At 50.2% G+C, this 20,811-nt stretch overlaps 1 protein-coding gene across 1 annotated transcript in view; it reads left to right on the plus strand.

The window, feature by feature from the left end:
- Window positions 1-1,501: 1,501 nt before the first annotated feature.
- RHPN2 (rhophilin Rho GTPase binding protein 2) overlaps window positions 1,502-20,811 on the plus strand; it is a 58,921-nt gene continuing 39,611 nt past the window's right edge. The window contains exons 1-2 of the mRNA XM_060650911.3: window positions 1,502-1,635; window positions 14,394-14,509. Coding sequence (XP_060506894.1) covers window positions 1,567-1,635; window positions 14,394-14,509 — 185 coding nt within the window. The 5' untranslated portion in view covers window positions 1,502-1,566. The remainder of the gene's footprint in view (window positions 1,636-14,393; window positions 14,510-20,811) is intronic.

Genomic DNA, 20,811 nt, shown 5'->3' on the forward strand with positions numbered 1-20,811 from the left:
GACATATGCTGATGTTAGCTTCATAACTCGTTTCTGACCTTAAGAGAGCCAGGAAGTTTTTGCATCACCCACAGATTTTCCCAAACACCTGTCCCAGCACTGAGCTGGTTAGGACTCTTCGGGTTCTTTCTTAGAATTAAAACAATCCTCTGGAAACGCTTTTTCTTGTGCCTCGTCTCAGAATCTGCAGGCAGCATTGATGAGGAAGTTTTTTTTGGTATTTTTGTTGGTGGGTCTTTTGGGGGGGTTGTTTTCTGTTTGTCTGTTTTTACATTTACTTGGTTGTTAGTCCTTCATTGTTGTCACTATTTATTTTAAAACTCTTGAACAACCCCTGATATGCACACATTTTGCCCGCCCCCGCCCACCCACCCCCCACGTTTTTTTGAAGAGAAGGAAATGTGTAGCTTGTTTTGAATGCAGACGGTGTTCGGTTCTACCGGAGGCATTTACGGCGACAGCCAAACGCAGCAGCAACAGCGCAAAATTGTCCCTCGGTTGGGGGAGGGGGTTAGGGACAGCAGGACAGCAGCCGGGAGGGGCGTGGCCCCGCGGGCCGGGGGAGGGGGCTTCCGGCTCGGGCCTCAGGATCCGCCCCCGCTGTCTATTGGTCAAAGGGGGTTTGTGGTGAGAGGGTGGTGTGAACCCCGTCCCAATAGTCCCCCCTTTTGCTCCTAAGCTAGGCGCGTCCCTACACCCCGGCTAAGGGCTTTAACATGCATTTTCGTCGTAGTTCTGGCAGCTTGAGAGAGCATGATGTGGCCCCATTTTGCAGCTGAGAAAACTGAGGTTTTAACTGGTAGAGGTGCTCAAGGACATCCACCTCTATGGCACAAACCTCTTTCTGGGGATCCCCCAGCACCATCCGCGACCCTCAGCGGATCCGCCTAGTCTCTGCAGCGAGGGTGGGGGGAATAATTAGGTTGACCGCCACGCCACCAGGTCTGAGTCACCCACCTAAGGCCCGCAGGGGCGCAGCCAGCTCTCTCTCAGGGTCCCTGACTCGGGCCTGGGTCTCCCCGGGCCGGAAGCTGTTCCCGACCGCTCGGCTTAGGGTCCAGGACTCTCGCCGAGCCCTCTACGTGGCGTCGGGTTTGGTCACTGTCCCGCGGCACCCGTGCTCCTTCAGGGAGGGGCCACGACTTCCCCCGCGCTCGCTGCGTTTACCCCAGGGCTCCAGCAAAGGGGCCGGGTCCCTAGCCCCGGCCTTGCTGCGGCCTCGGAGACCCCCGGCCCGCCTCTGCGCCACAGGACTGAGACAGCAAACAGCGAAGCCCAGATTAGGACCGAGAGGCTCGGAGAAAGCGAGCGACGCGCCCCGGGGCCCCGGAGGCTAGCCTCGGGGGCCTGGGGCGCGGCTCCCCAGGCCACTCTTGAGCCGGGGCGGGGCCTGGGGGCGTGGTGTCGGCGGGCGGGGCCCGGTCTCCAGGGCTCCCGGCCTGGCCTGGGGCGGGGCTGGAGGGGCCGCAGCGCAGGCGGGCGGGGCGGGGGCGTGTCCGGGCGCTCTCCCAGACCGACGCGCTGCGGTGCCTCACACAGTCTTCGCTCCGCGCCCGCGCCGCCAGCATGACCGACGCGCTGCTGCCCGCGGCCCCCCAGCCGCTGGAAAAGGAGGGCGACTGCTACTTTCGGAAGGTGGGCGGCTTCGGGTGGGCGGGGAGCCTACGGACTCCAGACCTTCTGCCCCCAGGCTGCGGAAGGGGCTTCGGGAGCTCGGGGCCGGGGTCGACCAGGCCAGGAGGGGGAGGGGGCGCACCGGCCTGGGGTGGGCGGGGCAGAGGCTCTGGGCGAGGGCTCCGGGCGGTGGTGTACCGGGAGGCCAAGTGCAGGTGGCTTCCGGGGCTGGGGGCGGGGAGGGGCTCCTGGGGCTGCCCCGCACAGGTGGCGGAGGAGGCTGGGGGCCCGGAGGGGTGCCCCGGGTCACCTCGGCCGACTATCCCGCGCCCCTGGGGAAGGGATCAATTCCTAGTTGTGGAGGTGTCCACGGCCTTGCTGCACGTTGGGACCCGAGCCCACCTTAGACCCGAGCGCTTGGCGGGGTGGAGATAGATCACCCCAGGTGGCTTGGCGTTCTCCTTCTGCCTCCAGAACGCTTCCAGTGTCCGCTTCTTCGACTTTTAGAAGGAAAGGGAGAGCTGCCGGTGGGAGGTGACCTCTGCGTTGCCCCCTTTCTGCCCGAAGTCTCCTGGGAGGGAGTGCGCGCGGCAGACATGAGGGCGCGGCCTCGCCCCTGCTCACTTTATGCTAAAGAGTATTTATCTGATTGTTGGAAAGACCCGCTACGAGTGCTGGCTTGGCGGGAGATTGTTATTTCCGTGCGACCCTCCTTACGCGCCGCTGGCCCTGGGATAACAGCCCTGCAGCCCAGTCCGTCAAAAGCGACCCCAGCTCGCAGAGCTAGGGCGCTGAGATGCCCGCAGGTTGGCATGAAAATGCTTTCGAACCCGGAGACACGGTGAGACTTTCCACCCTGCCTCCTTGTAGGTTCCAAAGAATCTAAAAATAGCCTTCGGAGGTTGGCCAGGTTTGACCCGGTGGGTTGAGAGATTGTTTCTTTATAACCCATAAGACCGAAGGCAAAGTGTGTAATTATAAATAGGGAAGTGAAACTTTCTCAGTCAATGCTTAATTGTTCAAAGCCTAACGATCCAGTCGGTAAATGATCTTGGCATCTTCTTCCACATGACACAGACTTTGGGCTTTTCTCTTCAGTGAGGAGCAGTGGCCCCAGGGGGTGGGCAGGGGGGGGGGGACTGGAAACAGGTGACAATAGAGTGGGAAAAATTCTTTCTGGTTGAATTGCTTTTCACATTAAAAAAAAAAAAAGAGTAGTTTTAAGGTATATTTAAGTTCAAAGATGTCATCATGGAATTACAGGATTATAACTTCTAATTATGTGTGGCATTTGGGGCAGAGGATCACAGGCCATGGAATTGCAGAAGGAGGTGGAGCCTGGGAATCCCTAGATCTTGGTCCTCAGGCCCCAGAACCTGGCTGCCACCCTGGCAAAATTCCTGTGTAGCCTTCAGCAAGTGGCTGCCTCTTCCTGGGACTTCATTTCTTTCCTGAATTGTTTGTTCTCTGAACAGGTGGGAGTCTGGACCCACGGCAGCATTTGGGGGAGATGACAGAGGGAGGGGTAGAAGAGATGTGGAACGCCTGTGTGGGTTCCATTCCCAAGTCTTCCAGAACAGGTGTTCCAGGGAAGGATGTGCACAAGAAAGAGAGGGGATGGCTGGTGGAGGAACTAGGAAAGGATGCAAGGTTGGGTGTATTTTATTTTATTTTTTAAAGATTCTATTTTTAAGTAATCTCTACACCCAATACGGGGCTGGAACTTACAACCCCTGAGATCAAGCGTGGCATGCTCTACTGACTGAGCCAGCCAGGTGTCCTGGTTGGGTGTTTTTTTAGATGCAGTGTCTCTGGTGGTAAATGGGAGAATCATGGGTATAAAATAAGGTGAATCACTGGTTTACAATTAGAACCATCTCTACAAGAAAAGGAGATCTTGTAATGATCATAGTGCTACATCATACCAGCCCAAAGAATGTTCTTTGTACCAGAATGATAAAAGGTGTTGATGGTGAACCTTTCTCAATTTGTGATCGGAGCCAGTTTGACCTAAAACGAATGCTCCCTGAATGAAAGAGGTAGATGTTCCACAGGTGAGAAAGGGAGGAAGAGCACTTTAGGTAGCCAGAAGAGCAAGGGCAAAGGCATGGAATTGTGAGCACTTGTGAGGGAGCCCTCTAGGGTGTGGAGGTATAAGTGGGAACCAGGCTGTTCAGGGTCACGCATCCTGCTAAGGAACCTGGGAACCTCAGGGACCCATCAGAGTGTTTCAAGAAGGACCAGACATGAGAGATTCGTGCCCCAGAAAGCTGAGCGATCTCCGAGTGGGGGATGGGGGAGAGGCAATGGTGGGGAGGTAGGGAGGAGTTGGGGGTTTAGTTTCCTGAAGTTTTCAACATCTCTGCCCTTTCTGCTCTGATACCATTGATGGACCACTGCTGGCTTTTCAGTTATAAAGTGCTGTGTAAACACAGCCTCACCACCCACCCTGATGACCAGCTTGCACCACTAACTTAAACCAGGGGTCCAGGCTGGAGGCAGGGATCCCAGTGAGGAGGTGAGAATGATGGGCAGCAGCAGTGTCCATGGGATGGGGAGAGCTAACGGCTAGGATATGGCGAGGAAGGTGCTGCTGACGAGTGCAGGCTGTCTGCCCTAGGTGTCTGGGTGGATGGCCAGGCACCTCACTGAGGTGGGGGCAACTTGGAGGCTGGTGTATAGGGGCAGGTGGATTTGAGGCCCCCATGACATATCCAAGTGGTGGTCCCAGTGAGGAGGGACCCGGAAGCCATGAAAACACCCTGTCTGGAGATGGGGCTCTGGGGGCACCAGTATAGGAGGCAGTTGGGGTGTTGTGAGAAGGGCCCAAGACGGAAAGGAGTAATACTTCCACTTAGGGGCAGGCAGAGGGATGGGAGGCAAGCCAGAAGGGCTGCAGTATTATGGAAGCCGAGAGAAGTGATTCTTTTTCATGGAGAGGTGGGGTTGACAAATCAGAAGAGCACTGGAAAATACTGGATTTAGATATTCAGGGGCTTGTTAGTCAATGGGTGGGTAGAGAGTCAGGGGCAAAAGCCAGTGAGGTGGGGTGCAGAGGGGAGAAGGGCAGAGAAGGTGATGGGTGCAGTGAGATGGGGGGTGGAGGAGAGACAAGAAGGCAGGTTCATTTCAGAATGAGGAAGTCTTTCAACTTTTTAAAGCTGAAGGTAAGGAAGTTCGGGGTGGAAGGCAGGTTGAAGATTCAGGGGAGAAAGAGAACAAGCTATGGAGGGGTCCCAGGAGGTGAGGGGCAGGGCAGGGCTGGGGCGCAGCTGCCGGACAAACTGGGTGGATGAGCCAACCAGGGGCAGTAAGCGAGGACCCCTGAGACTGGAGATACCACCAGAGTGGGCTCCCCCATCCCGTTCTTGGACTTTGGAGATTTTGTGCACACTTAGAGGATCAAATTAATTTCTGCTAAAATCAGGCTTCTCTTTCATCCTGTTCCTTATCCTATCGTCTTTCCCCTCCCTTTTTCCTCGAAAATGCCATTCTGCTCCATTCATTCAAAAAGCATTTATTGAGTGACAGCTCTAAGCCTGACCCCTGTCAGATTCTGGGGCAGACTCAACTCCGTGGCCCTTCACAGGGGGCCTCATGTCCTGGGGTGCGGGCAGTGCTGGGAGTCGGTGCTTTGTCCGGATAGCTCAGGCCATGCTTGAATAAGAATCTGCTTCTTTAGAACAGACTGCAAAAAGTTGGGGGGGAGTCTGCGTCCATATTCAGAGCTTCAACTCTGTTTTGTGTGACTCACACACAAAATGGAAATGAATTGTCCAAAAAGCTCGCTCTGCCGGCAAGACCTGGACCCTGCACAAGACCATCATTGGCAGAGAGGGAGGTTCCCCAGTAAATCAGCATCTTCTTGGGGTCGTGTAGGACTTGGCTCTACAGAAAGCCCGAGGACACGGACACAGCTTGGCCTCAGGTCAGGCCTCCTGGGCTGGCAGCTTGGCGGCGGGGGGGGGGGGGGGGGGCTCCCAGTTAAAAACAAACAAACACAGAATCCTTTCTGGCCCGTTGCATTTTGTTTCTCTCATCTCTGGCTTCTCACTGATTTTTTTTTTTTTTTAATTTCTTTAATGTTTGTTTATTTTTGAGAGAGATTGAGAGAGAGTGTGAGTGGGGGGAGGGGCAGAGAGAGAGGGAGATACAGAATCCGAAGCAGGCTCCAGGCTCTGAGCTGTCAGCACAGGGCCCGACACGGGGCTCAAACTCACAAACTGTGAGATCATGACCTGAGCTGAAGTCGGACGCCCAGCCAGCTGAGCCACCCAGGTGCCCCATCACTGGTTTTTCCTTTACGTTAATATGTTTAAATAGAGGCACAAGCTCGGTGGCTATAAATTGCTTTCTTAAAAGAATGACCAGTGGAAATGGAGCTTCTTTTTCCCAGATTTTCATGCTCATCTTAATGAACGTGTGCGGGAGAATGGAACAGTGTGTGTTCCGACCTATAGTTAATGCAGAGGAGTGTACGTTTCCAGGACACTTGTCCCTGGAGCTCTCTGGGTGCCTTCGTCCTAAAACCCACAGGAAATCCTCTTCGTGGCCAGGAGAGAAAACCACTTGGAGACAAACTAGAGAAAGCTGTTCTCTAGGGCTGTTGAAAGGGCCCCGCATAAAAGGTCTTAGCACCTTGTGGAAGGAGAAAATCAGGACAAAATGCTGTATTGTCTGTCCTTATCTCTGCCTCTTCATCCTTTGGGAACACCAATGACCCGAAATGAATTTAGCTCCATTGTTTCTACCCCAGAGCTGGAGGAGAAGTTGTTTCTTGTCCACAGAGGCCTCCAGGCTGGACAGGCTCCCAAGGTTCACTGTGTCCTGATTTATGGTCCCTGTTTACTCTGGGCTTCCCTTGAGGCTCCAGCAGAGAAGGAAGAATTCTTTTCTTTTCTTCTCTTTTCTTTTTTTTTTTTTTAACCTAGACACTCCTCCTGGTTCCTCCTTTGCACCATTCATCTTCGTGAAGTGTAATTCTGCGTTAGACACATGTGTGCGGGGGAGCTTTCTGTGAGGCCCGGTCCGCCGTGCTCAGTGTCGGTCATGGAGGCTCATCAGCGCCAGCTTTCCGGGGTGTCTGGACCCCCTCCCGTTGGATGGGAAGAAGGGTGTGAAGGCTGCTGATGCTGCCCTCTGCCCCACCCCATGCACCACCATGGTCTGAGCCAGGTCCTAAAGGCCAGACTGGCTCCAAGTTGATCATGGCCTTGGTGAGCGTCTGCCTGGCTACACTGATACACGCTAGCAGCCCAGAGGCTGTGTATGACAAGCACCTCTTCACGTTGCTGGATCCTGGCCAGGAGGGGTCCCCTGGCAGAAACAGAATTTTCAGGGTGACTCAGAGGAGAGTCAGCATGATGAGCTAGCTGTAACAATATAAACGTCTCCTGCTTCCTGGGGCTATTTGGATGGTTCCCAAGACACCACCTGTTCATACCGAGCATTGGTTTTAGCCCGGTCACCACTTCCTTCTTTGGCTCAGGTACTAGAGTCTCGTGACAGGCTGCATTGGAGGTGGCCACAGAGGACGGTGGGATTGCAGGTGCAGCCCAGCCCCAGGACGGGGTGTCTGGCCGAGTGGGCGGTGAGGGGTGCCGGCTGGGAGCGAGGTCTCCCACCTGCAGCACCAGGGACAGGAGGAGAGATGTGAGTCTTTCAGGACTTTCCGGTCAGACCCACGCAGTTCGGTGTGGCCATATGCCGTTAGAAAGTCCCAGGTTTTGATTGGGTTGTAAGAAGAGAAAAGGGCAGGTGATGGAGAACTTGAGGAGTAGTTCCTTTTTGGGGCACCTGGGTGGCTCCGTCAGTTAAGCGTCTGACTCTTGATCTCAGCTCAGGTCTCGATCTCAGGATCATGAGTTCAAGCCCTGAGTTGGGCTCCATGCTGGCCATGGAGCCTACTTTCAAAAAAAAAAAAAGTTATTTTTCTTGTTTATGTGTCTTGTAGAAATAACATGAATTATTGTAATTGCAGAAAAAAGTCATTACAAAAATGTACAAATTCACACACACACACATACCAGCCCCTCTCCCACGCAGACACGCTTTGCAGACAGGAACTGTTAGCTGTGGGTGAGTGCATCCGACCGGGTGAAATAAGCAGGTCCTCAGGTGGGACTGGAAATATATTTGATCCATGGAGATTTGGGTGATGGTAAAAGCTTTGTTACTCATTCAACAGGTTGCACAGTAACTGTGAGTGGTGCGCAGGAGGTGTTGATAAAGACTAGTAGAAGTGACTGCAGGGAGCCTTTAGTGAAGGATTATGGCTAAGTGCTGATTTCATATTGTGGCCTCCCCACCCCCCTTGTGAATGGTTGGGAATGCTGGAGAAAAGCAGGTGCTCTGTGATTTGCCACCCCGGCTCCTGGCAGGGATCCTGGAAGGGCAGGAGGGCTCTTGAAAAACGCTAGACTTTCGTTTTAATTTTAATGGATGTGGAAAAGCTAGATTCTGTTTCATCCAACGTGCCCTGAATCTCCAGCATGGCGAGAAGTTAAATTAGATGTATGTGTGTATTGCAGGGTACTGCGTGCTATTTTGGTGCTTTCTGGTTGACAGCTTCTGGCTAACTCGTAAACAAACAATTCTGTTTTCCAAAGTTTGGTGGTTGAGTGGGGGATTGCGTCATCAGGAAGGAGTGAGAAAGGCTGAGAAAATAGAAAACATCTTTGCGCTATAGGAGCAACAAAAAGTACCCTCTTTCCCACGCCCTTTTGTACAGAGCATCCAAAGTTGGCTCTGTACTGACAGCAGCAAGATACGGGTCTTGAACTCACGAACTGTGTGAGGGGCTCTAGCTAGGAGACCCTGCCCTGTCACCCTCTACTCAGTCTTATACCTGACCTGGAGACCCCAGGTTCACACTGTGCCTTCATTTTGCTGGAAAATCATCTACATGCATAAGCTTTACCTTTGACTGTGGAAGAAGAGCCCATACCGGTTTTCTGGGTAGAGGGGAGTCAGGTGCCAGGCACTGACCTGAGTGGGACCCCGGCCGGGGGAGGAAAGACTGCTCCAGTCCCTCTCTCTGCATCTGCCTTCCCGGTGACCTGGCCTTTCTCCCTTTCTTAGTGTCTGTCTCTGTAGGTAAAGGTTGAGTACTCTTGTCCTTTCTTCCAAATGAAGTGCCTCCAAGTTGTGCCTGGGTATCGCTTTTAAACACGTATTTCCCAGCTGAGCGATGTGACTGTTCACAAAGGGCATGCCAGGGGGATGTTGGCAAATGGAGTTCTTGCTCTAGGTGAACTGATTCTAATTAGGACTAATTGAAAAATGAGTTGCAGGTGCCAGAAAAATCCAATCCAAAATGGCACATAAACACACTGTGGCACATCCCTACAATGGAATTCTCAGCAATAAAAAGGAACAAACCACCCAGAAGTGCAACAGTGTGGATGGGTCTCAAAGCATAATATTGAACACAATGTGCCAGACACGGAAGAGTATGTACTGTACGATTCCATTTCTATGAAGTTCTAGAACGAGCAAAAGTCTATGGTGATGGAAACCAGAGTATTGGTGGCCTGGGGATGATGAAGATATTCTAATTTTTTTTAATGTTTATTTATTTTTGAGAGAGTGAGTGTGAGAGGAGGAGGGGCAGAGAGAGAGGGGGACAGAGGATCCAAAGTGGGGTCTGTGCTGACATCAGCGAGCCCAATGTGGGGCTTGAACTCACGAACTGCAGGATCATGACCTGAGCCGAAGTCGGGCGCTCAACCGACTGAGCCACTCAGGTGCCCTGAAAAAGTTTGATTGAGGTAATGATTCCAGAGGTTTATACATTCGTCCAAACTCATTGAACTGTGTATTTAGAATCTATGTATTTTATTATACATAAATTATACCTCAATTTAAAAAATGGTTTAGGCAAGAAAGGGAATGCATTGGCTTCTCTAACTGAGCAGTCCAGAAGAATGGCTTCAGGCCTGGCTTGATCTAGGGCTCAGATGCTGCTACGAGCAGTTTCTCAAGTCTCTTCCCCCTGGACTGGTATTCATTTTGGGGGAGACATTCCCCTGCTGGTGGCAAAGGCCAGTGGGGGAAAAATGAAGGTGTCTTCCTCATGAGTTCTGATTATCCTCTGTCAGGTGCTCACTCTGAGTCCCTCTGAGGGCCAGAGGCCTTCAGTTTCCAACTGAGCAGGCATGAGGTCAGTGTTCTTCTCCTTGGAAAGGAGGTAGGGGAGCACTGAGTGTCAAGGACTATGAGGTGGGAGAGGGGGACCCGGTCACTGCGCCCAAAGTATGCACAGTGATGTTGGGCAGCCCTCAGCCGAGAAGCACGCGAGAGGTGTCTGGGGGTTTGCAGGCAAGCTGTCCCAGCCAACATCGCCCCGCATTCCTGCTGCTGACTGCCTCACAGCTCATCTTGGAGTGACAGCAGGGACGTGGGCTCGAGTCGGGCTCCCACCCTCCCTGCCTTGAGTAGCTCACTTAACCTGCAAACCTTAGGACTGTGAGATCTCAAATGCTGTAGCACGGTCCACAACTGGCCGTCTGACTCATGACACATGCCCTGTGATGAAGTTGAGGCCTCACTCAGTATTTGCTTTTCTGGGTGTTGGCTGTTGGACCGTCTTCCGGCATTTTAACATTGATGCAAATGTCCACACACAGACTCTGTGTGGCAGAAAGACTCACTTCACTGTAGGACTTGTGGACCATGACCTTCCAGGCCAGGACAGTTCAGCTCTCTGCCCCCACCGCCTCCCTATTCCCGGTTTCCAGGTTAAGCAGGTGTGACAGGTGCTGCCTTGGGCCCTGGCACAAACCTTCGTTCCAGTTGGCAGAAGCTCTCCATCCCGTTAGGAACCCACCAAGAACTGAGGCATGGTCGAGGACTGTGGGTCCCCAGAGAACCGCTGAAGGGGCCAGTGGACAGCTGGCAGCTTCTGGAGATGCCAGGGGGTCTTTATGGCAGTCTTGCCCAGATTTGCTTCTTGGGGCTCTGAGAAGCTTCCACAGTCCTGTGGGTGTTCCTAGTGTTTCCAGCTGGCCCAGCATTCCTACCTGTCAGTAAGAAGTAATGTCATTTTGGTTCTAATTACTCAGTCATATCTAATCCTAAGCATTCCTCTCTCTTATCTAGGAACTTGACTCCGCATCTGTGGGCTAGCCAGAAGTTGGGTAGAGTATAGGAGTAGGAAAAAGTTCTTATCCGTGAACTGGAATGGCAGCTTATCTTAGCTCTGGGAGTGTCCATAAAGGAATTCGTTATTAAAGCTTCTCTGTAAAATGGAACACAGCTTGGGGTGAACCATGTGATTTTTGAGTCAGATGAAGCCATCCAGATAAAGCTACCCCTTCATAGTAATTTTAGAAAGTATAAAGGAAAGAGGAGGGCCATTAGTTTAGGCCTTGAATATTCCATTAGCTTAACAGTAAAGACCTTTTAATCTTATATCTGGAAAAAGATAGTTTTCTGACTTTTATTTTGAATCAGAGATCATTGGGTGGTTTTAAAGATGTTAACTTTTAAGACCAGTCCAAATCAGATTCTGAATATCTGTGTAATTCGAATCCTAGTAAGTAAGAATGAGAAATCTTGTGGAAGGAGAAGCATTGTAAATTAACCCGGGTCTGACCCACTAGTCCAAAGGCCACTGATATGGGGAATCCTTGAGATTAGGGCTCTGAATAACTCCTTCCTTGGGGTGGAGGCCACAGACCTGGCTTGGGCAGAGGTGGGGCCAAGCGGAAAGGCAGTGACACAACTGGAGAGAAAGGGCATCTTTTCACGGAGTGCTGCCCACCAGCCATTCCTGGGCCGTAACCACGGCACCCTCTGTGGGCAGGACCTAAAGATAAGCCTCTAAAAGGAACAGAGCCCTCACTCAGATTGCAGGGATTTTACCAGCTGGGGTGGGAAGAACACTGTTAGGTTAAAATTCTTAAACATTTCAGAGTGAGTCCTTGGGGCACCAGGGTGGCTCAGTCGGTTTGAGCTTCCGACTCTTGATTTTGGCTCAGGTCATGATCTTAAGGTCATGGAATCAAGCCCCGCATCAGGCTCCATGCTCAGCATGGAGCCTGCTTGGAATTCTCCCTCTGTCCCTCTCTTTGCCCCTCCCGCTCACTCTCTCTCTCTCTCTCTCTCTCAAAATAAATTTTAAAAAATTTCAGGTGATCAATAATATATAAAAAAATAAGTTTGCCTTTACCAATAATAAATGCAAATTGTTAGAATAGGATACCTGTTCCAAGTTGCATAGCAACTTGGCAAAGATTAATGCTTTTCAGGGCACCTGGGTGACTTAGTCGGTTAAGCGTCCAACTTCAGCTCAGGTCATGATCTTGCGGTTTGTGGGTTCGAGCCCCACGTCGGACTCTGTGCTGACAGCTCAGAGCCTGGAGCCTGCTTTGGATTCCGTATCTCTCTCTCTCTCTACCCCTCCCCTGCTCATGCTCTGTTTCTCTCTGGCTCTCAAAAATAAATAAATGTTAAAACAAATTTTTTTAAAATAATTCTTTTCAGCTCAACAACAGAAAGACAGCTCCATTTAAAATGGGCCAGTATCTGAATTGATATTTCTCCAAGGAAGATTCACAAATGGTCAATAAGCACATGAAAAGACATTAAACATTTTTAACGATCAGGGAAATGCAAATCCAAACCATAAGGAGATATCACACAGATTGTCTGTTAGAAGAAAAATAGTATTATTGATGGTATGGAGAAATTGGAACCCTCCTCCACTGTTGGTGGGAATGTACAATGGTGTAGCCACTTTGGACAATAGTTTGACTGTTCCTCAAATGGGTAGGCCCCAAATTAACCACTGACACAACAGTTCCCCTCCTAGGTCTATAGCCAAGAGAAAGAAAAACATAAAAACAGCCACATAAAAATGTATACACAAATAAGCAGCCCTATTCATAACAGCCAAAAAGCGAAAACATCCCCAAATGTCCGTCAAGTGATGAATGGATAAATTAATATGGTATATTCATATAATGGGGGATTAGTTAGGGGCAAAAAGGAATACGGTACTGGTACAAGCTCCAACATGGATGAACCTTGAAAAATCATGCTAAGTGAAGGACGCCCATTCCAAAAGACATTATTTTTGTAAAATTTCATTTGTAGGAAATGTCCAGAATAAGCAAATGTGTACAGACAGAAAATAGATTTGTGGTTGCCTAAGGCTGGTGGGGAGAAGGGGCAGAGAACAGAGAGTGGCTTTCTTTCTTGGAGGATAATTGGGCTGGGGTGCACTGGAGGTCTTTAAGAGGTTTCTAGGGCCATACCTGCCCTAGAAATATACCTTAAAGAAAAAAGTAGAGGTTCATCGAGATTCATGTTTACAAATATGCACCAAATAATAGCAGATACTTGGATGCAATGTAAATGTCTAAGGAAATGGTAAATTCTTAAAAAAAGATGGTATTATGCAATTGTTAAATCATGGTTTCAAGAAACATTCCATAGCAGGGAAGTTTCATAATAGAGTGTTAAGTGAGGAATTAGGATAAGCTGTTATGTGCCAGTCTGCAGAAGAGAGTTAATGTAGCAGGTCTGAGGCTGCTATCAGGGAGGTTTGCTTGCAAGGCTGTCCCCTGCCTGGTATCTGGGAACCTGGCTCTTGGGAGCGTTCCCTCCATCCCCTAACTGACAAGGTCGGCTCACTTCCCCTAGACTGATGGCACCAACCGTGTGGTTTATGATGAACACCTGCTGGGAGTGTTCCTGCCCCGAGTCTGGAATTTTGGCACATGCCAGGCACGGGGTGCCTTTGTGATCAGTTCCCGGTGAAATCCCTGGGCATCGATTTTCTAACCTGGACAGTGACATCTCATTCATGTTGCTGAATTTTTGTTGCTGGAGGAAGAAGGTGCTCTGCATGACCCCCTCCCCCACCTCCAGGGGAGGGAGAAGCATAAGGAAGCCTGCACATGGATTGTTCCACACTCTACCCATGTCTTTTCCTCTGTGATCCAGCTCTGGGTCCTTACTAAGCTGCTGTCGTATAGCTGTGAGTGCAACTATGTGCTGAGTCCTGTGAGCCTTAGTGAATCTCTGAACGTGGGGCTGGTCTTGGGAACTCCCAACATTGCACTAATGTGAAAAATAATGACATGCACATAAAATACATGAGCAGGAAAGAAACCAATTCGCAGTGGCTGTTTTGGAGTTGGATCGTTATTAGTGACTTTTATTTTCTTTTATATTTTTCAATATTTTATGTATTTTCCATTTTGATGTTACTTTTATTTTCAGAAAAGGCTCGTTTTTAAAACATTTGTTACTTAAATGTTGTCATTTTTATTTTTAAAGTTTATTTATTTTGAGAGAGAACATGTGCATGCAAGAGAGAGTGCATGAGAGCAGGGGAGGGGCAGAGAGAGAGGGAGAGAGAGAATCCCAAGTAGGCTCCCAGCTGTCAGTGCAGAACCCAGTGTAGGGCTCCATCCCACGAACCACTAGATCATGACCTGAGCTGAAATCAAGAGTTGGACACTCAACCGACTGAGACACCCAGGTGCCTCTAAATGTTGTCATTTTTATTTATTTATTTTTTTAATGTTCTATTTATTTTTGAGAGAGGAAGAGACAGAGTGTGAGTGGGGGAGGGGCAGAGAGAGAGAGGGAAACACAGAATCCGAAGCTGTCAGCACAGAGCCCGATGCGGGGCTCAAACTCACGAACCACGAAATCGTGACCCGAGCCGAAGTCGGACGCTTAACCAACTGAGCCACCCAGGCGCCCCATAAACACTGTCATTTTTAGAGTGGCTGACTTCTGAAGGGTCATCTCTCATTTTCCTTTAGGGTTGCAATCCCCTTGCACAAACTGGCCGAAGCAAACTGCAGAATCAAAGGGCTGCCTTGAACCAGCAGATCCTGAAAGCCGTGAGGATGAGAACAGGAGCAGAAAACCTTCTGAAGTAAGTGTCTGCTGCCTCAGCGGGGAGCCGGCCTCTCCCGGAGCCTATCCATCCCTAAACTCCTCGGCCTGCTTGGCTTCCTCTCTAGCTCTCGGTTTTAACTTTGGGTTCCCTCCTTGTTTCTGGCGCCTGGAGCAGGCCCTTCCTTGCCTGGAGCTTGATTATGTTACAGACAAGTATTTTACCCCACCTGTTTGTGTGTTTGGGGATGGGGGAAGCCAATGATCACATTCCTGTTTGTTTTCTCTGCTTTCTCTGGGACTTGTCCGTCTGTTTTCTCTGTTGTCTAGTGGAGAAACCATGCCTGGTCTAGAATCACTGCTTGGTAAGTGTTGGATGTAGAAAGGAAGGCAGGAGGGAGGGAAAGGGACATTTCTGTTGCCAGTGTCCAGCCCTCCAGTGAGAGGCCCCAGTACAATCCCATGGCCTTGGGGCCCTCATTATTATGCTCTGGTGGTGAAATAGTTACTTACGAAGCGTAGAACTCAGTGAAGCTTTACCTGTGTCATAGGCAGCTGGAAGCCCTCCCTACACCCCTCAGTGCAACACAAGGCAGTGTGTCAGCCTCCCCTTGTGTATAAAGGGTGCAGACTTTTCTTCTTCCTTCAGAGTTTCTGGGGGTCACTCTTGTCAGCCCCATGCTACCTTCTGCACGGGGAGCCAGGGTAGGCACCGTGCCTGCTGCCTGGCCAAGTGAGACAGGTGCCCCCTGGAGACTCAGAGAGAGATGCAGGGCGCTTGTAGGGACCTGGAGCTTGGAAACCTGGCAGGGAACCCGGAAACCTGGCAGGATGTGGATAATGGGTGTTCCCAATGGGTCACCTGCACTGTTGGAGGCCTTTGGGAGCCCAGAGGCTATTGGGAAAGACAAATATACCAAACCAGGCGTTCACAACAGAGCTGCAGTAGTCTGATGGTCACAGATATGTACAAGCAGCATGATCATCTCCTCCACACGGGCTGCTCACCTGAGCACCCAGGAAAGACAGAAGGAGGGTTTCTGATCATGAACTTAGGGTAAACTTTCAGAATCCATCTGTATTTGCTCCCTAGGAAAGCTGTCTGAGCTACTAGGTGAGGGAAAAGGAAGGTGCCCTATATGTGTATTTTAAAGGGTTTGTATGTTCGCTTTTGTGCACGCATAGGCTTTTTCCAGAAAGTATGAAGAAAGAAGCCGTTAGAGTTGCCTCTTGGGATCAAGCCCAGGGATGGGGTGGAGGTGACTCTTACCCGTAATGTTACCGCCTCCAGTGTTTGGGTGTTCTTTTATGAAGGACATGAATTACTTTTATTCATTTTTCGTGTGAAATCCTGCAAAGGCCCAGAAGATAGTATCACCAACCACCTGAACCTGCCGCTGACTCGGGAGCAATAGTGTTGTGCCTCATGTAGGCATTGGTACTCGTGGACTAGCAGAGAGCGCAAGTCCTGGGGTGGCCAGGCTTCCGGGAACCTCTCCTCCAGCTACTTCTGTAGCAGGGTGGAAGCTAAATTGTTACCGGAGGAGACTAGGAAACTTACAACATTTCACCTTTTTTTCTTTTTTTAAGTTTATTTACTTATTTTTTTCTCTCTCTTTTTTTTAATTTTTATTTATTTTTGAGAGAGAGAGAGAGAGACAGAGAGACAGAGCATAAGCAGGGAAGGGACACAGAGCAAGAGAGAGAGAGAGACACAGAATCCGAAGCAGGCTCCAGCCTCTGAGCTGTCAGCACAGAGCCCGACGCGAGGCTCGAACTCACCAACTGTGAGATCATGACCTGAGCCAAGGTCAGACGCCCAACCGACTGAGCCACCCAAATGCCCCAGTTTATTTACTTATTTTTAAGTACTCTCTACACCCAGCGTGGGACTCGAATTCATGACCCTGAGATCAAGAGTCGCATGCTCCACTGACTGAGCCAGCCAGGCGCCCCACAACATTTCACCTTGTATTTTATTTTATTATTTTTAAACTTTTTAAAATGTATTACCTATTTTTGAGAAAGAGTGCTAGTGGGGGAGGGGCAGAGAGAGAGAGAGAGAGAGAGACAGAGAGAGAGAATCTCAAGCAGACTCTGTGCTCAACTCATGAAACTATGAGATCGTGACCTGAGCCAAAATCAAGAGCCAGACATTTAACCAACTGAGCCACCCAGGTGCCCCAACATTTCATCTTTTAAAATGTCTGGCAATGTCCCTGTCCCCAGAGAAATCCGGACCTGGGGACCATCAGGTCTGCAGTGTAGTGGCCAGCACAGCTTAGGAGGGGCTCTGATTCAGGAGTGTAGGCCATGGGCTGGGCTTGCTGTGCCGGGAAGGGTGTAGGCACCTTCCCCCTGGTGTGATTTGTGGCTACAGGTTTTGGTTGACATTTCTGAGAGGCCAGCCCTGTGGCTCTGGGGGGCAGGCAGGCAGCCTTGAGTCTGTGGCTCCCTAGGAGCAGACTACAGTTGATTGGCCTGTCATTCACCCAGGAAGTGAATTTCTTGAGTGCCTAGGAAGTAGCAGGCACTGTTTGAGGTGCAAGAGGAGAAGGCTGCTGGCAGTGCAAACGAATCCCTGCTTTCATGATGCTTAATCTCTTGTGGGGGGGACCTTCCTAACAGCAAACAAGTCCAGTCATGTCAGAGGTGATGCTTTCTAGGGTGTCGATGAAAAGGAAATGGGCTAGAGGTTGACAGTGTGGTACAGCCTTAGAAACAGGCCAGTCAGGGAGGCCCTCTCTGAACAGGGGCCTTGGCGTTTCTAAGGCACAAACCAGGGTAGTTTTTTGTTGTTGTTGTTGTTGTTTTTTGGTCTGTCTTGCTCTTTTAATGACACCAGCAAACAGCCTCTGAGACCCAGTGGTTCAAGCTCATTGTCAAGTTAGCATTTGTTGAGCTGGCAGGGTGGGGGTAGGGTGGGGTTGTTAATGATTTTCGAAGTGACCTGACCTAAAAGTTCAGAGTGGCCCTTTCTGGAGACTGTTGGGAGAGGGAACCCTAAAGGTATTTATTAATCTGACTTCATTGGCACCAACGGTTTCCCAAAAACAAATAAGGCGTTCAGCCAAGTCCAGCTCTGGCCCCGTGGCTGTTCCTGGGTGTCTGATTAGGTGGCCTGGGTGTCTGATTAGGTGGCTGTCCCTGCCAACAAGGGGTAGTTTAAGTCATAAATTGAGCCCCACTATCCTGTGCACCTGTTTTCAGGTTCCCGGATGTCCCTCCATAGACCTCAGATAAAGATCGAGCAGTTGGAACTGGGTGGGGTGGCCTTTGGGAAAGCGTCCCCCAAAACGCAGGAAGGCAAGGGTCCCAGTGCTTTACCAGCATTGGTAGGGGGCTGCGACGCTGGGCAGGCCCTGGCAGGAGCCAGGCTTTCTACTCCTTCAAGGTCTCCCTCCTCCTCCTTTGAGCCGTATCGGCCTAGAGTCCATGAGCTTCCTGAGGTTTGATTAGGAAGATAGCAGATATTTTAAATGTACTTTTCCAGGCTAAGCAAGGACAATATTCTCTCTCTTTTCTTAGAACCCTGCCCTCCCTGGAGAAAAGCTGGGGTAGAAATGTGGTGTTGTTTCTCTGAAACAGAGATGGTCTTTGTAACATTAAAAGCAACTTGCCACATGGTTTAGCTTTAACTAACTGGGCCTTTGAACGAGGGCGGGTCATTTAACATCTTTGGGGTTCAGATTCCCCTCTTGTACTGGGAGCTTTGGACTGGAGCAGGACTGGCCCACTCTGAGGCTTACAGAGGCCAGGCCGGCTCAGGAAAGAGTGGAGGGGGCCAGACCTGGTGCTGCGGGGCAGTAGGGAGTGGTGGGGACAGTGGGGAAGTACAGAGTGCATACTCTCTCCAGAGGGACCACGTGCAGTTTGCCTCATCGTGGGGGCGCAGCCAGGATTGCCGGACCTTCGGTTTTTTGTTTTTTTTCCAGAAGATAGAGATCTGATCTTTTTCTCTCCTTTTTATTTTTCTTTTTTTTAATCTTCTGATATTTGAGTTTTTAAATATTGGCACATAGTTCAAAAGGGGAAAAAAATCACACCCTGAGAACCAAATGAACTAGTCCCTGGACCTCCAGTTTGCAACCTCTGGACCGGAGGGTCATGACGTGCTGGGCAGAGGTGACCAGGGGCAGCCTCAGCGGTAATGAGCATAACTTGAGGTTAGTGACCGCTCACACGGTCGGTTCTGATAGAGGCTGGTGTACGTGCAGTGGGGTGTGTGAACCCCCCATGACCTTTGGGGCTCGCAGCAATCCTGAGGCCTGCCTTCCTATGCTGGGAGCAGATGTCCTGCCAGACCGGCTGATCTGCTGCCTTAGCTGGGTGGCCACATGGGGCCGCCAGGTGGTACTTGCAGGATTTGGGGACAGATGGATTAAGGTCAGACCGTTTCAGTAAGGTCTCCGAAGCTGGTGCAAGTCTTGGTGCTTGTCAACATGCCTGTTCCTGAGGGGACCATTTTACTGAAAGATAGGACAGAAAAAAGTTCCACTAAAGTAAATGGAGTTCCGTGGGGTCAACATTCAAAATCACACGCAGCTTTAAGACAAAACACGGGACGTTGAAGAAATTTTGGATTTGGAGCGGAGACACAAGCCATCATCATGTGGGGGCTTCTTAGGGTGGAAAAGGTCTCAGCAGCTCCAAATTCAGACAGAGGAGAATGCGTGGATGTAGTCAGTAGCCTCAGGAAATAATTTGAATATGGCCTTCCTTTCCTGTTCACACTTGTTGGGTTCATCACTCAGAGAGAGGCAGTGAGACACCTTCTCGTGCTTGACTTTTGGAACATGTGCATGCTCTTGATGAAACATCCAAGGGAAGGGGCCTTTCCCTGGCGGTCCGGGCCTGAGGGAGGCCGTGGGGGACCTGGGCCGAAGCACACTTTTGCTTCATCCTGGTTGGCCTCAAGTGCTCTTTTGGTTTGTTTGTTTGTTTGTTTATGAGAGAGAGAGAGTGGGTGAAAGGGGCAGGGAGAGAGAGAGAGAGAGAGACAGAATCTTAAGCAGGCTCCACACTCAGTGCAGAGCCTGACGCAAGGCTTGATCCCATGACCCTGGAATCATGACCTGAGCCAAAATCAAGAGTCGCTCAACTGATTGAGCCACCAAGGCCCCCCCGAGGCCTCTTTCAGTTGTAACATCAGTTACCAGACCACAAGGTTCTCGGAGGAAGTTTGCACCCAAGGGAAAGGTGCGGAAAAAAAGCCATGTTCTTCCATAGAAGTGGAAGGTAGCCCAGGTGCAGAGCATCAATATTGAGGAGACGGGCCCTGGTTTTAATTCCTAATTTGAGCCAGCTGGTTCCATTTTTGTATGTTAACCCAGACTATTCCCCCAGCCTGGGCACAGGGGACCTTGGCACATACACCATGTTCAGTTGATTTACCTTATTTGAGAAACCCCCTTCCACCAGTGAAAAATCATTATCTGTACTAGAAGCACCTCACACTCTAGGGTTGGTTTCCTATTCATCGTTGTACCCAAAGGTAGCATTGTGAAACTGACTCTGAGGCCCTACTTGGCCAACAACTTTTTCCAGACTGACCCATACAGAGGTCCACGTCCAAAGAGCAGCTTGCCAATTTGTTGCATCCTAAATCTCAAATTGCCAAATCAAGAGGGAAGAGAAGGGGCAAATCAATATATAGAGGAGGAAAAATCCAGAGTTGGCCTGTTTGGGGGTCCTGCAGGTATTTGGGCAAGGACCTTAGGGTGAAAATTGTTATATTTAAGTTGGATCTACTCTGTTGCAGAGGACCAGCCCACCCCCCATTTCTTCTAGAGAGTGGTCTTTATTCTGCCACTTTTTTCAGAAAAGACAATGCCAGTTTCCAGGTGAAACGGAAAGAACTAGAAGGCCGGGGTCTTGTTTTTCGTTATAACTCCTATATCCTTTGGTAGACATGGGCCACAGTTTGTCTGTGAGCTTCCTGCAGGCAGCATGGAGAGGGGAATGTGACTTGGAAGGCTTCTCATACCCGTTGGTTCAGCCAGAGGCAAACCAGTTGCTACAAAGAAGCCGTTCCCAATACCAGGGGTTGGGAGGATTTCTTTCCTTGTGTCCTTGTGGGCATTATCAGCTCGTGAATCAGTCACGTTCTCAGAAACATCTTTGTAGTACAGGTTTTACAAGCGGCAGATTGTGACCCATGGTGTGTAATGAAATCCAGTCATTGGGTTGCTGTAGTGTTATAAAAAATAGGTATTTATTGGGGGAGGTGTCTAGCTGGCTCAGTTTGTAGAGCATGACTGATTCTTGATCTCAGGGTTATGAGTTCAAGCCCCATATTGGGCATACAGCCTACTTAAAAAAAATACGTATACATATACGTAC

This window comes from Panthera onca, chromosome E2 (genome assembly GCF_046562875.1).
Source record: "Panthera onca isolate mPanOnc1 chromosome E2, mPanOnc1 haplotype 2, whole genome shotgun sequence".
Lineage (NCBI taxonomy): Eukaryota > Metazoa > Chordata > Mammalia > Carnivora > Felidae > Panthera > Panthera onca.